The sequence below is a fragment of the Nomascus leucogenys genome, chromosome 22a, assembly GCF_006542625.1.
Source record: "Nomascus leucogenys isolate Asia chromosome 22a, Asia_NLE_v1, whole genome shotgun sequence".
Taxonomy (NCBI): Eukaryota; Metazoa; Chordata; class Mammalia; order Primates; family Hylobatidae; genus Nomascus; species Nomascus leucogenys.
The window spans coordinates 3,378,979-3,391,075 of NC_044402.1; the positions used below are offsets into that span (position 1 = coordinate 3,378,979).

The 12,097-nt window shown below is 56.7% G+C and overlaps 1 protein-coding gene across 3 annotated transcripts in view; it reads right to left on the bottom strand.

Moving 5' to 3' along the window:
- Positions 1 to 3,197: 3,197 nt before the first annotated feature.
- Positions 3,198 to 12,097, bottom strand: part of TECPR2 (tectonin beta-propeller repeat containing 2) — a 140,162-nt gene continuing 131,262 nt past the window's right edge. For 2 of the 3 annotated variants that reach the window (XM_030804133.1, XM_030804134.1), the window contains exons 18-20: positions 5,057 to 5,198; positions 4,436 to 4,585; positions 3,198 to 4,057 (exon numbers count right to left, since the gene is read on the bottom strand). In XM_030804133.1, the coding sequence (XP_030659993.1) occupies positions 3,903 to 4,057; positions 4,436 to 4,585; positions 5,057 to 5,198 (447 nt within the window). In that variant the 3' untranslated portion in view covers positions 3,198 to 3,902. The remainder of the gene's footprint in view (positions 4,058 to 4,435; positions 4,586 to 5,056; positions 5,199 to 12,097) is intronic. The other variant, XM_030804135.1, reaches the window with a different exon arrangement.

Sequence of the window (12,097 nt, forward strand, 5' to 3'; positions counted from 1 at the left end):
CTTGCAGGGCTCTGGTGAGAAGCACATTGGGCACAGTCATGGGCATTTGTGGGCACTAACATTATTCCTCCCTGCCTGCCCCAACAAAACAATCCCAGTGGGGATTTGAACTGAAATCAAGCTACACCTATAAATTCCTTTGGAAAGAGTGAGGTCTTTCCGTAATGTGTGTAGTCCTCCATCCAGGAATGTGGAACATATCTTCCTTTATTCAGGTTTCCTTTTATGCCTTCTGGAAAGCTTTGCCACTCTTCACACGGCCTGAGATTTCTTGCTGAGGTCATTTTCTGGTACATGGTGTGTCCTGCTGCTGTTCTGGGCGTCATCTTTTGCATGTGCTAGTTTCCAGCAGGGCACTTCTGCGATATGGTTTCGTTTGCTGGCTGGAGATGTAGAACCAGCGGCTCGAACCCCTCCAACGCCTGCTCACAGCTCCATGAGGAGGCAGCCCTGGACCTCACCCCGCAGCCTCCTCCTCAGAGGCTACCATGGGGTGCAGCCAGCTCTGGAGTGGCCATTCCCCCGTAACAGCCACTTGGGCAAACCGGTGTGTATTTCAACACCAGCCAGGCCGGGACAGGTCTGCTGACGCACTCTCCCTGCGGTGGGGCTGGGCTGGCAGGCTCTCCCTTGCACTGCCCTCGTGAGTGTCGGCTGAGGGCACTTCTCACAGCTCAGGCACCACACTCGGCCAGGTTTGGAAAAAGTCTAGTTTATTGCACTGACTCAAAGCACAACTAAAAGTTAAAACCAGAAAGAAAACTGTACAAAGCACGAAGCTACAAGTTTAAAAGCATCACCTAGACGCGGGTTTAATTGCACTACAGTCCCGTGGGTGAGGAGAGCTTTGCCATCCGTGAGGCGCCGGGCAAGGCACAACAGACACAGAGAGGTGCAGCCCGGCCTGGGGCTGCCTCTGCTGCCACCAACTTTTACAAAAGGTTCTAGAAAAGGGAAGTGTGAAGTCAGATCTGGGATTTCGGCATCTTGACCTCATTTGGACATGGAAAACCTCCACCTATGTGGCTGGCTGGGTCCTGTCAGAGAACATATTTTATCACCCTCCACCTGTGGCCTGGGGGCTCCCTGACACCGAGGACTGGGCCTGGGCCAGAGGCAGGCTAAAAAAAGCAGCCAGCCTGGTGTCCTGTCCTGAAGCTGCCTCCAGGAGGGGGCGGGATGTGTGGCAGGGCGGCCTAGCCCTCACGCACAGATGCCAGTGGGCGGGGTGGGCACTGCCCATTGTCTGAAGGGGCTACGGCAGCCGTCCATAGAGGCACTGGTTTCAACCTGTCGAGTGTCAACTCATACCCTGCAGAAGGCATGGGCTGCCACTCGGAGCCAGCCCGCAGGTCCAGTGACCGCCCTGCCAGTCAAGTCTGTGCGGGGTTGCCTGCCCCTCTGAGGCTGCAGGCAAGGACAATGCAGGCTCAGGACAAACCTGGGAAGGAACAAAGGCCTTCCACTGTTTTCGGAAAATACATCTCTTCTAAATTTGTAAGATTTGATTTGAAATGAGGTATTTTATGCAGGTTTTTAATACAACAAAAAAGGCAATAATTAGTAGACTCATCCTCTGAGGATGCATCTGGTTTTAGGATGTCCGCCAGCAGCATTAGTTACATACCATTCCAAAGACATTTCTAAGCGAGCGGCCCTTGCTCACCTCCCCCACGCCCCATGCACCCTCCTGTGCTGTCCCTGCCTGGGACACACGTGCACACATCCAGGTTCCATTTGCACCCATCAGGCTTTACTGTTTCAGCTGAAGTGTGCTCTCCAGGAGGTGGGCAGCCTGCGCCGTGTGTGGGCAGCGAGGTGAGGTGTGGTGTGGTGTGGTGAGGTGCGGTGCGGTGACGTGCGGTGCAGTGAGGTGTGGTGTGGTGAGGTGTGGTGTGGTAAGGTGTGGTGTGTGGTGTGGTGAGGTGTGGTGTGTGGTGTGGTGTGGTGAGGTGTGGTGTGTGGTGTGGTGTGGTGAGGTGTGGTGTGGTGTGTGGTGTGGTGTGGTGTGGTGTGGTGAGGTGTGGTGTGGTGTGGTGTGTGGTGTGGTGTGGTGAGGTGTGGTGTGTGGTGTGTGGTGTGGTGTGGTGAGGTGTGGTGTGTGGTGTGGTGTGGTGTGTGGTGTGGTGTGGTGTGGTGAGGTGTGGTGTGTGGTGTGTGGTGTGGTGTGGTGTGGTGAGGTGTGGTGTGTGGTGTGGTGTGGTGTGTGGTGTGGTGTGGTGTGTGGTGTGGTGTGGTGTGGTGAGGTGTGGTGTGGTGTGGTGTGTGGTGAGGTGTGGTGTGGTAAGGTGTGGTGTGTGGTGTGGTGTGTGGTGTGGTGTGGTGAGGTGTGGGGTGTGGTGTGGTGTGTGCTGTGGTGTGGTGTGTGGTGTGGTGTGGTGTGGTGTGGTGAGGTGTGGTGTGTGGTGTGGTGTGGTGTGTGGTGTGGTGTGGTGTGTGGTGTGGTGTGTGGTGTGGTGTGTGGTGTGGTGTGGTGTGGTGAGGTGTGGTGTGGTGTGTGTGGTGTGGTGTGGTGAGGTGTGGTGTGTGGTGTGGTGTGGTGAGGTGTGGTGTGGTGTGGTGTGTGGTGTGGTGTGGTGTGGTGAGGTGTGGTGTGTGGTGTGTGGTGTGGTGTGGTGTGGTGTGTGGTGTGGTGTGGTGTGGTGTGTGGTGTGGTGAGGTGTGGTGAGGTGTGGTGAGGTGTGGTGTGGTGTGTGGTGAGGTGTGGTGAGGTGAGGTGTGGTGTGTGGTGTGGTGTGGTGAGGTGCAGTGCGGTGTGGTGAGGTGTGGTGTGTGGTCAGGTGTGGTGTGGTGTGTGGTGAGGTGTGAGGTGTGGTGTGGTGTGTGGTGTGTTGTGTGGTGAGGTGTGTGCTGTGGTGTGAGGTATGGTGTGGTGTGGTGAGGTGTGGTGTGGTGTGTGGTGTGGTGTGTGGTGTGGTGTGGTGTGTGGTGTGGTGTGGTGTGGTGAGGTGTGGTGTGGTGCGGTGTGGTGTGTGGTGTGTTGTGTGGTGAGGTGTGTGCTGTGGTGTGGTGAGGTATGGTGCAGTGCAGTGTGGCGTGTTGTGTGGTGTGGTGTGGCGTGTTGTGTGGTGCGGTGTGGCGTGTTGTGTGGTGCGGTGTGGCGTGTTGTGTGGTGTGGTGTGGTGTGTGGTGTGTGTGTGGTGTGGTGTGTGTGTGGTGTGGTGTGGTGTGGTGAGGTGTGGTGTGGTGCGGTGTGTGTGGTGTGTTGTGTGGTGAGGTATGGTGCAGTGCAGTGTGGCGTGTTGTGTGGTGTGGTGTGGTGTGTTGTGTGGTGAGGTGTGGTGTGGTGAGGTGTGGTGTGTTGTGCATGTGCATGGTTCTCTCCTGGCATGGCCAGCGCTCTCCTCTCAAGCCCGGCCTCGGCTTCCTGGCCAGAGCGTCTGGCGTGGAATGTGCTCTGCAGCTTTGTCTCTGGGGGGACACCCCCCTGTGATGGGACAAAGCCATCACCGAGCACATCCTGCGCTGCAGAGAGCTGACCTTTAGCTCCATCTGGCCCTGGGGCTACTAATGTGGAAAGAGCCCCTGGGCCAAACCAGCTGCCCGGCTACCCTAGGTTCTGGGAGGCGTCCGGAGACCACTCCCACCAGCAAAAGCTGGAGCTATCTGTGGATGAGACCAGATGGCAGCACGCGGGTAATCGGAGTGCATGCAGCCGGGCAGTCACCACTGTCCTGAGCTCGGAGGCGCCACTGCTGCAGCAATCACGCCAGCCACGGGTGGAGGCTGTGGGTTCTGGAACGAGACAGAAACCAACATAGATGAAAGTAAGTGTGTGAGTCCAACCTGGCCAGAGGTGTCTGGACAAGTGTTGAGGCAGCACGTCCACCAGGGAGTGACTCCGAAGCCACTGTGCCCACCACAGACGCTGGGCCCCTCCGCGTGACTCTGCCAGGGCTCCTTCAGATGACCTCCCACTCGTCCTCCAGGTCCTCGGGGTGGGGCATGGCGGCCTGGCTGCTCTTCTGGGTGCCGTGTGAGTGGCTGAACGTCTTTGTCAGCCGTTGGAGGAGGTAGCCAGGCGGGCCCACAGCCCACAGCTCATCTGACGCAGTCACTGCAGGGACAAGAGCCAATCACATACCTGTCAATCACACAGCCTGCAGGGTGGGCACAGATGGAGCTGGGAGCTTGGGTGCAGGTCTGGGCTTGCCACATTCTAGGTGGGGGACACTGGACAAGCCACCATCTCCATGTGAACCTCGTACCCTCAGCTGTAAGTGGATGTCAACAGCACCTTGTCCTTGCCCAGGAGACTCTGGCAGAGCCCAGGTGTCCAGCCCCTTCCCTCCCTGGGACACACTCTTGCTTTGCCCTCAGTTCTTGCTTTGCGAGAGTGGAGCCCAGCGGGGTCGGCTTGAGAGCCCCCCAGCATGGTCCACAGGAGCCCTGGGAACCCCAAGGGGCCTTGAGCCCACTGGCCCCTGGCACTTGCCTGTGAAACATGACACACTGCCGGGAATTTTCTTCCAGTAGTCTCCGGCGGGGTTCTTGTCTGTGACGCCGTACCGCCGGGCGAGATCTCCGTTTGGACAGCGGGCCCACACGGTCCTGGTGCTCAGCGCCAGCTGGCAGGCCTGCAACCCTGTGGGCAGACAGGGTCCCTCCTGAGCCCCTGCCATGGACGGGATGGGCCGTTGCTTCCCGAGCCCATTCTTGTGACGCTGCACACCTCCACCAGGGTCCCTGCGGGGACGGAGTGCCCATGATGGGCTGGGCTTGGGGCAGGAGCTGAGGGAAAGGATGCCCAGTTGGCAGGGCCAGCAAAGCCACCGAAAGCCAGAAGTCAAAGGACAGAAGGGCCTGGGCAGTGTGCAAACTGCCCTCCCATAAAAGCACCAGCAGGACGGCCTGGGTTCCCCTAACAAGGAACATGACGGGAGGCTTGTCCCCTGGCCCAGGAAGCAGCGGCAACAGCACAGCCCCAGCACAAAGGCTACGGTGTGGTGGGGACCAGGCTGCCTCACAGACAGCAGCCTGGAGGGAGCGCCCAGCAGCCCCCAGTGATGGTAGCCCCGGCTGGCCGGCACCACAGGCTCTGTCTGCGGGCTCCTACCTGGCACGTGCTCCCAGGCGGTCCCCACAGGCATCTCCTCGGTGATCCCGGTCCGCACGTGCACGTTCCACCTGCTGTCAAGCACCCACAGCATCTGGTCGTTGGGGCTGGAATGGACGCTGACCAAGCTGACCCCGGCGGGCTGGAAGTGGGAAGGGACTTTCAGGGAAGGCAGGAGTTGGGTGACAAAAGGAAGGACAGGAGACTTCCGAAACTGGGGACATATTAGTGGCAGCATGCAGCAGCCAGTGTGGGCCCCACAGGAGGCGGAGAGGCCACGTCCTGCTCCTGGTGCCAGTCTCACAGGGGAGATGGTCACTTGTCTCCAGAATGTCAGGTGGGCCAGACTGAGGGACAGCCCAGCAGATGCCAGCATGGACTCCAGCAGGAGACCAAGAAGGGCAGGGATGGCCCAGGTGAGCAGAGAGTGGAGGAATGAGAGGAGAGGTGCGGCGGACCTGGCTGTGAAGGACCGTGGTGGGCACTGTGAGAAACAAAAACGCCAGCCCGGGATCCCCCGCCACTGGGTTTTGTTGTAGCCACTGGGTTTCGCCAAGTTGCCCAGGCTGGTCTTGAACTCCTGGGTTCAAGTGAGCCATTCACCTTGGCCTCCCAAAGTGCTGAGATTACAGGCGTGAGCCACCGTGCCTGGCCAAAGTTCTCTCTTGTGTGAGCTCACTCAGGGTGCAGTTGGAGTGACTGCAGGTCTCAGCCTGCCAGTGGGGTGAATGAGCTAGCTTTTTTTTTTTTCTTTTTTTTTTGAGACGGAGTTTCGCTCTTGTTGCCCAGGCTGGAGTGCAATGGTGCGATCTCGGCTCACCGCAACCTCCGCCTCCCAGGTTCAAGCAATTCTCCTGCCTCAGCCTCCCGAGTAGCTGAGATTACAGGCATGCACCACCATGCCAGGCTAATTTTGTATTTTTAGTAGAGACGGGGTTTCTCCATGTTGAGGCTGCTCTTGAACTCCTGACCTCAGGTGATCCACCCACCTGGGCCTCCCAAAGTGCTGGGATTATTGGTTCACCCGGCCGAGCTAGTTTTTTTTTTGAGTCTCACTCTGTCTGGAGTGCAGTGGCGTGATCTTGGCTCACTGCAACCTCTGCCTCCTGGTTTCAAGGGATTCTCCTGCCTCAGCCTCCCAAGTAGCTGGGATTACGGGTGCCCACCTCCGAGCCCAGCTAATTTTTGTATTTTTAGTAGAGACGGGGTTTCACCATGTTGGCCAGGCTGATCTAGAACTCCTGACCTCAAGTGATCTGCCCGGCTCGGCCTCCCAAGGTGCTGGGATTACAGGCGTGAGCCACCGCGCCCAGCCGCGAGTGAGCTATTTTAAGAGACACAGAGAGAACAGAGTCCTAGAGTCCTGGCGAGGGGCTCCCTTCACTGCTCCCTCAGCCCTTTGGTCTCTCACTCCACACATTCGCCCAGGTTACAGGCACAGGCTCTGGAAGCCGTCGTGAGTGGGCTGGATGGGGCTCTCAGGTAGCACCAGAGCCGGCAGTTGGACGTAAACACCAGGCTAGGTTCAGATATGGGAGGCACCACCAGGAAATAAAATGAGCAACTGGCAGAGGGTGGTCAGGCGAGGAGGTGGCATTAGAGTTGACGCCCGGAGGACACAGGGCCACTGAGGGGAGAGAGGGAAGGGTTGGATGGCAGAGGCCAGAAGGCTGGGCACCACCCTGGACAGCGGTCCCAGCTTAAAGCAGAGCGGCACTGGAAGCCCGAGCCACTTTCCACGCAGAACCCCAGATGCACCGGTGAGATCCAAGGAATCCGAGGGAGCCGCGCCTGTGCTGCGGGGTCACCGCAGCCCCTGCCCCGTCACAGCAGGGAGGCTGGGGTGGGGTGGCCAGCGAGGCTGTGGGATGCAGTCCAGGAGGGCAGGGGTGCCAGGGCCGAGTCCCCAGGGACCACCTGGAGCGCACTCAGGCAGGTCCCCACCACTGGCTGTGCTAGGATCAGATGTTTGGGATTTATATTCACCACCTTCCCTCGGAGCCTAGCTTAACTTGTTTGGCTATGGAACCCCCTTTCTATACATCACATCCATTTTCATTCCATGGACCTGGGGTTCAGAGGTGCAGATTTGGGGAAGCGCTGCTCTAGGCTAAGCCCCCATTCCAGGGGATGCAGGGGCTCCAGGGAAGGGAGGGGAGAGGCCTGTGATCACTCTGCAAAGCAGGGCTGGGTGGGGAGGCCAGGAGGCTGGGGAAGAAGCCTGCCAGCTGAGGCCACCAGGCTGTGTGGAGGAGAGGCTCCCGCCAGGCACCTGCCTTCCCCACTCAGAAGGCCGCGTGGAGGAGACAGAAAAGTGGCCCAGGCCTTGCCATTCAGCCCACTGGCCAGGGCCCCGCTGTGGTGAAGCAGAGCCAGGACTCCCCCACACACTGCCCGTAGTCCTGGCCCAGAGCTGAGACGCGCTGTGGTTTGAAGCCGCTAGCTTTTGAATAGTAAGTGAAGGACAACAGGAATGATGGAGAGAGGAGGAGACGACTGCTTCAGGGGAAGGGCAAGAACAGCAAGGACCAAAGTGGAGTCTCTGAGGGGTCTCCAGATAGAGAAAGATGGGTGCTGGAGGCAGCACGGTGGCAGGCGGAGAAGTGCTCGTGAGCAGGCAGAGGATGGCTACCCCGCACCCCTTTCCTCTTCTCTCCATCGCCTCGCAACGTCTCTGGAACATAAAACTTCCCTGTCTCCCTTGGCTCTCTCGCCTCCGGGCTCTGCCTCCTGACGTGAGCCTCCACCCATTAAGAGCCTTTACTAGAAGCCGCTAGAACAGAATATGGTCGGAAGAGCAGGCGGCACCCAGCCTCACCCTGGCCTTGCCAGTCATCCCTTCTGGACACACACGCCCCCTCACACATTGCTCACCTGGCAGGCTGCTGCCCACCCTTCACAACCCCACTCACGCTGCCTGCCAGGCCTCTGGGAAGGGCCGCTGTGCTGCCTGGGAGCTCCCTGCAGGAGGAGGCCACGTCTGCCCAGCTCCAGCCCAGCCTGACGCCGAGGAGGTGCATGGAGGACGGACCCTGGCCGCCTGCTTCCCTCGGAAACATCCTGCGTCCGCAGCCCCTCACCTGCTTTCATCCAATAAAAAGAAACTCTATTTTGTATTACTGGAGGAAAACATACACTTGAAAACTACACAAATCCTAAGTGCACAGCATGACAGAGCTTCCCAATTTGAGCGCACCTGTGTGACCAGTGGCCGGCCCAAGAAGCAGAAGGTGAGCCCCGGCCCCGGCTGCTGCCACACTCCTGACACCAGGGCCCGGGCTGTCTGGGTCTGACTTTACACGACGGAAGCTCATGGCATAGTGGCTTCTCTCTGAAAGGAGGACTGGCACTCCCTGGCAGGGCCCTCACTCTAGGTGGGAGGCCGGCCTGCAGACAGCCCAGGAGGGCTTCAGGAAGGGGTAGGGATGGAGGCCAGGTCTCAGAGGGTGGGAGAGCACAGTCTGATGAAAAGCACATGGGGACACCAGTAAATGCTCTTTAAAAGAGGAAGAGCAAGTCATTCTGGACACATCTTTCCAGGTTTATCATCTTGCCTCATGCCTTTACCCAGTATTTCCCAGACTGGGTTCCATGGTATGCCATACCACCCCTACCACTGGCAGGGTTCATGTGGCCCAAGGCCTCGCACCAGCTGTCTCCTGGACACCTCTAATTGGAGGCATGTGATCATTTGTTCGACGAATGAGCACCCACACATGCTGGGTTTTGGGGAAACCTCAACTGCAAACAAAACACTTGTTTCTGCCCACCCAGAGCTGCCATCCTACTGGGAGGGTGGGGCACAACCCGGACAAACCAATGCCATACTGCGTAACAGAGAGAAGGGCCAGAGGGACACCCTGACTCTGCCCGGAGTGGAGGGGCAGTGATCTTGCCAACACCTAGGGAAGGTACCCAGCAGCCCCAGCAAGTGTAGAACTGAGGGTAGCTCAGGGTTGCAGCAAGGAGGCTGGGAGGCTGCAGCCCAGTGGTGAGGCCAGAGTGGCTGCCAGGGCTGATGGCAGGCTTCAGGCTGAGGGAAGAAGTGTGATTTCATTCTGAGTGACGTGGGAAGCTGCCAGAAGGTTGTGAAAAGAGGAAAGGGCTGGGCACGGTGTCTCACACCTGTAATGCCAGCACTTTGGAAGACCAAGGAGGGAGGACTGCTTGAGCCAAGGAGTTTGAGACGAGCCTGGGCAACAGCAAGACCTTGTCTCTACCAAAATTTAAAAAATTATCTGGGCATGGTGGCATGTGCCTATAGTCCTAGCTACTTAGGAATCTGAGGCAGGAGGATTACTTGAGCCCAGGATTTTGAGGCTGCAGTAAGCCATATTCGTGCCATTGCACTCTGGCTTGGGAAACAGAGCAAGACCCTCTGTAATAATAAACAAAATAAAAGTAAAAAAAGAGGAGAGATGTGGGCCGAGCACGGTGGCTCACACCTGTAATCCCAGCACTTTGGGAGGCCCAGGCGGGTGGATCACCTGAGGTCAGGAGTTCGAGACTAGCCTGACCAATATGATGAAACCCCATCTCTACTAAAAATACAAAATCAATCGGGTGTGGTGGCATGTGCCTGTAATTCCAGTAACTCGGGAGCCTGAGACAGGAGAATCGCTTGAACCCGGGAGGCAGAGGTTGCAGAGAGCTGAGATCGTGCCATTGCACTCCAGCCTGGGCAATAAGAGTGAGACTCTGTCTCAAAAAAAAAAAAGAGGAGAGATGTGAACTAGCACATGTCATCAGAGGACCGTTCTGGCTGCAGTGAGGACAAGCTGCAGGGAAGGGCAGGTAGAACAAGAACCCCGTTCCGGACGCTGGTGCAATAAGCCAGGGGCTGGTGGTACAGGCTTTGGAGGCGGAGCCCATGGCGCCTGTTGAAGGACTGGCAAAGTGGCCCTGGGGTGTCTGCTCTGCTTGAGTCTGGACCTTTTCAGGGCAGACACCAGGCCGGGGCGGCGCGTAGCACCCCGGGTGGTCACGGCAATCATGATCCCGAGCCACAGATGTCGGGTGACTCGGGAATGCTCTGCTAAAACACACCGAGGTTTCAATAGACAAAAAAACCAATGCTTGAAAAGTTGGCAAACTCGGGGGTTGCTTTGCTGACTGCTCTCTGGGTTGGTAACAGAGAGGCTTGGTCCTAGCCCTGCCTGGCAGTCCTGCCTGCCGGGGCTCTGGGCACACCCTGGGTGTCATGACATGATGCCTGCGAGGGGCTTCGAGACCAGCAGGGCTGGGCATCAGTGAGGGATGATTTTCTATTAGGTCAGAAACAATGATAATCGCTGGACCTCGAAGCAAATGACTTCATCATCTTCCTCTGGAGAAAACCGATTTCTTACGGTCTCAGAGTGGTGCCAGTGGGAAGCAGCACAGGATCTTGGGAGCAGGGAATTCCACTGTTTGCTCACAGTGAGCAAGGATGGTGCCGTGTGGGGTTAACACACAGACCTGCTGCGTGGCTTTCATCACAGTGACCTGATTCACTGGCGGCCTCAACACACCTTCGCTGTATTTATTTTATAAACTCACTGTATTTTTTTTTTTGTAACTGTCACCTGGATTTGCTTGTTTTTGCTTTATTTTTAGTGGATGTAAGTGCCTCCACTAAAGTTAGTGTAGATTCTTCTTGAGCCTTTCTTTGGAGGCAAAAGAACTCCCGGCTGAGCCTGGCACTGCTGGTTTGTTAGCTGTGCTGAGTGCGAGAGCGGCTAGCTGTCCTCTGGTTTGTACCAGAAGTCTGGGGCCGAATAAACCCTCATTTAAACAGACAAAACCCAGACACACTCAGGGGCTGTCAGAGAGAGCACGTATCACTCAGGGCCACACACTGTAGGATTCCTTTTTATTCTTTTTGACACAGAGTTTTGCTCTTGTCGCCCAGGCTGGAGTGCAATGGCGCGATGTTGGCTCACTGCAACCTCTGCCTCTCAGGTTCAAGTGGTTCTCCTGCCTCAGCCTCCCGAGTAGCTGGGATTATAGGCGCCTGCCACCATGCCCAGCTAATTTTTGTATTTTTAGTAGAGACAGGGTTCACCATCTTGGCCAGGCTGGTCTTGAACTCCTGACCTTGTGATCCACCCACCTCGGCCTCCCAAAGTACTGGGATAGAGACAGGGTTTCACCATCTTGGCCAGGCTGGTTTTGAACTCCTGACCTTGTGATCCACCTGTCTTGGCCTCCCAAAGTACTGGGATTACAGGTGTGAGCCACCGCGCCCAGCCAGGATTCCATTTCTATGAAACATCCAGAAGAGGAAAATCCCAGGTAGAAATCAGGTGAGCAGCTGCCAGAGGCTGGGAGACAGGAGGAGGGAGGAGGAATGGGGAGTGGCTTCGCATTGGTAGGGGCTTTCTTGAGGGATAAGGATGTTCTGGAACTAGGCTGGCACGGTGGCTCATGCCTGTAATCCCAGCACTTTGGGAGGCCTAGGCGGGTGGATCACTTGAGGTTAGGAGTTTGAGACCAGCCTGGCCAACATGGTGAAACTCCATCTCTACTAAAAATACAAAATTAGCCGGGCATGCTGGCGCATGCCTGTAGTCCTAGCGTCTTGGGAGGCTGAGGCAGGAGAATCACTTGAATCTGGGAGGCGGAGGTTGCAGTGAGCCCAGATTGTGCCACTGCACTCCAGCCTGGGCAACAAGGGCAAAACTCCATCTCAAAAAAGAAAAAAAAAAAAAGAATGTTCTGGAACTATATAGTGACAATGGTTGCACAACACTGCAAATGTACTGCCACTAACGGTAAATCTCATGTGTATTTTATCACAATTTAGAAAAAAAGAAAAAGTAGACAAGGCTTGGTTGTGACAGTGTACTATAGTTTTGCAGTTACCATTGCGGTGAACTGGGTAAAGGGCACTCAGGATTTCTTATAAATACAAGTGCAGTGACTGTTATCTTAATAAAAATTTCAATTAGGCCGGGTGCGGTGGCTCATGCCTGTAATGCTAGCACTTCGGGAGGCTGAGGCAGGCAGACCACCTGAGGTCGGGAGTTCGAGACCAGCCTGACCAATATGGAGAAACCCCGT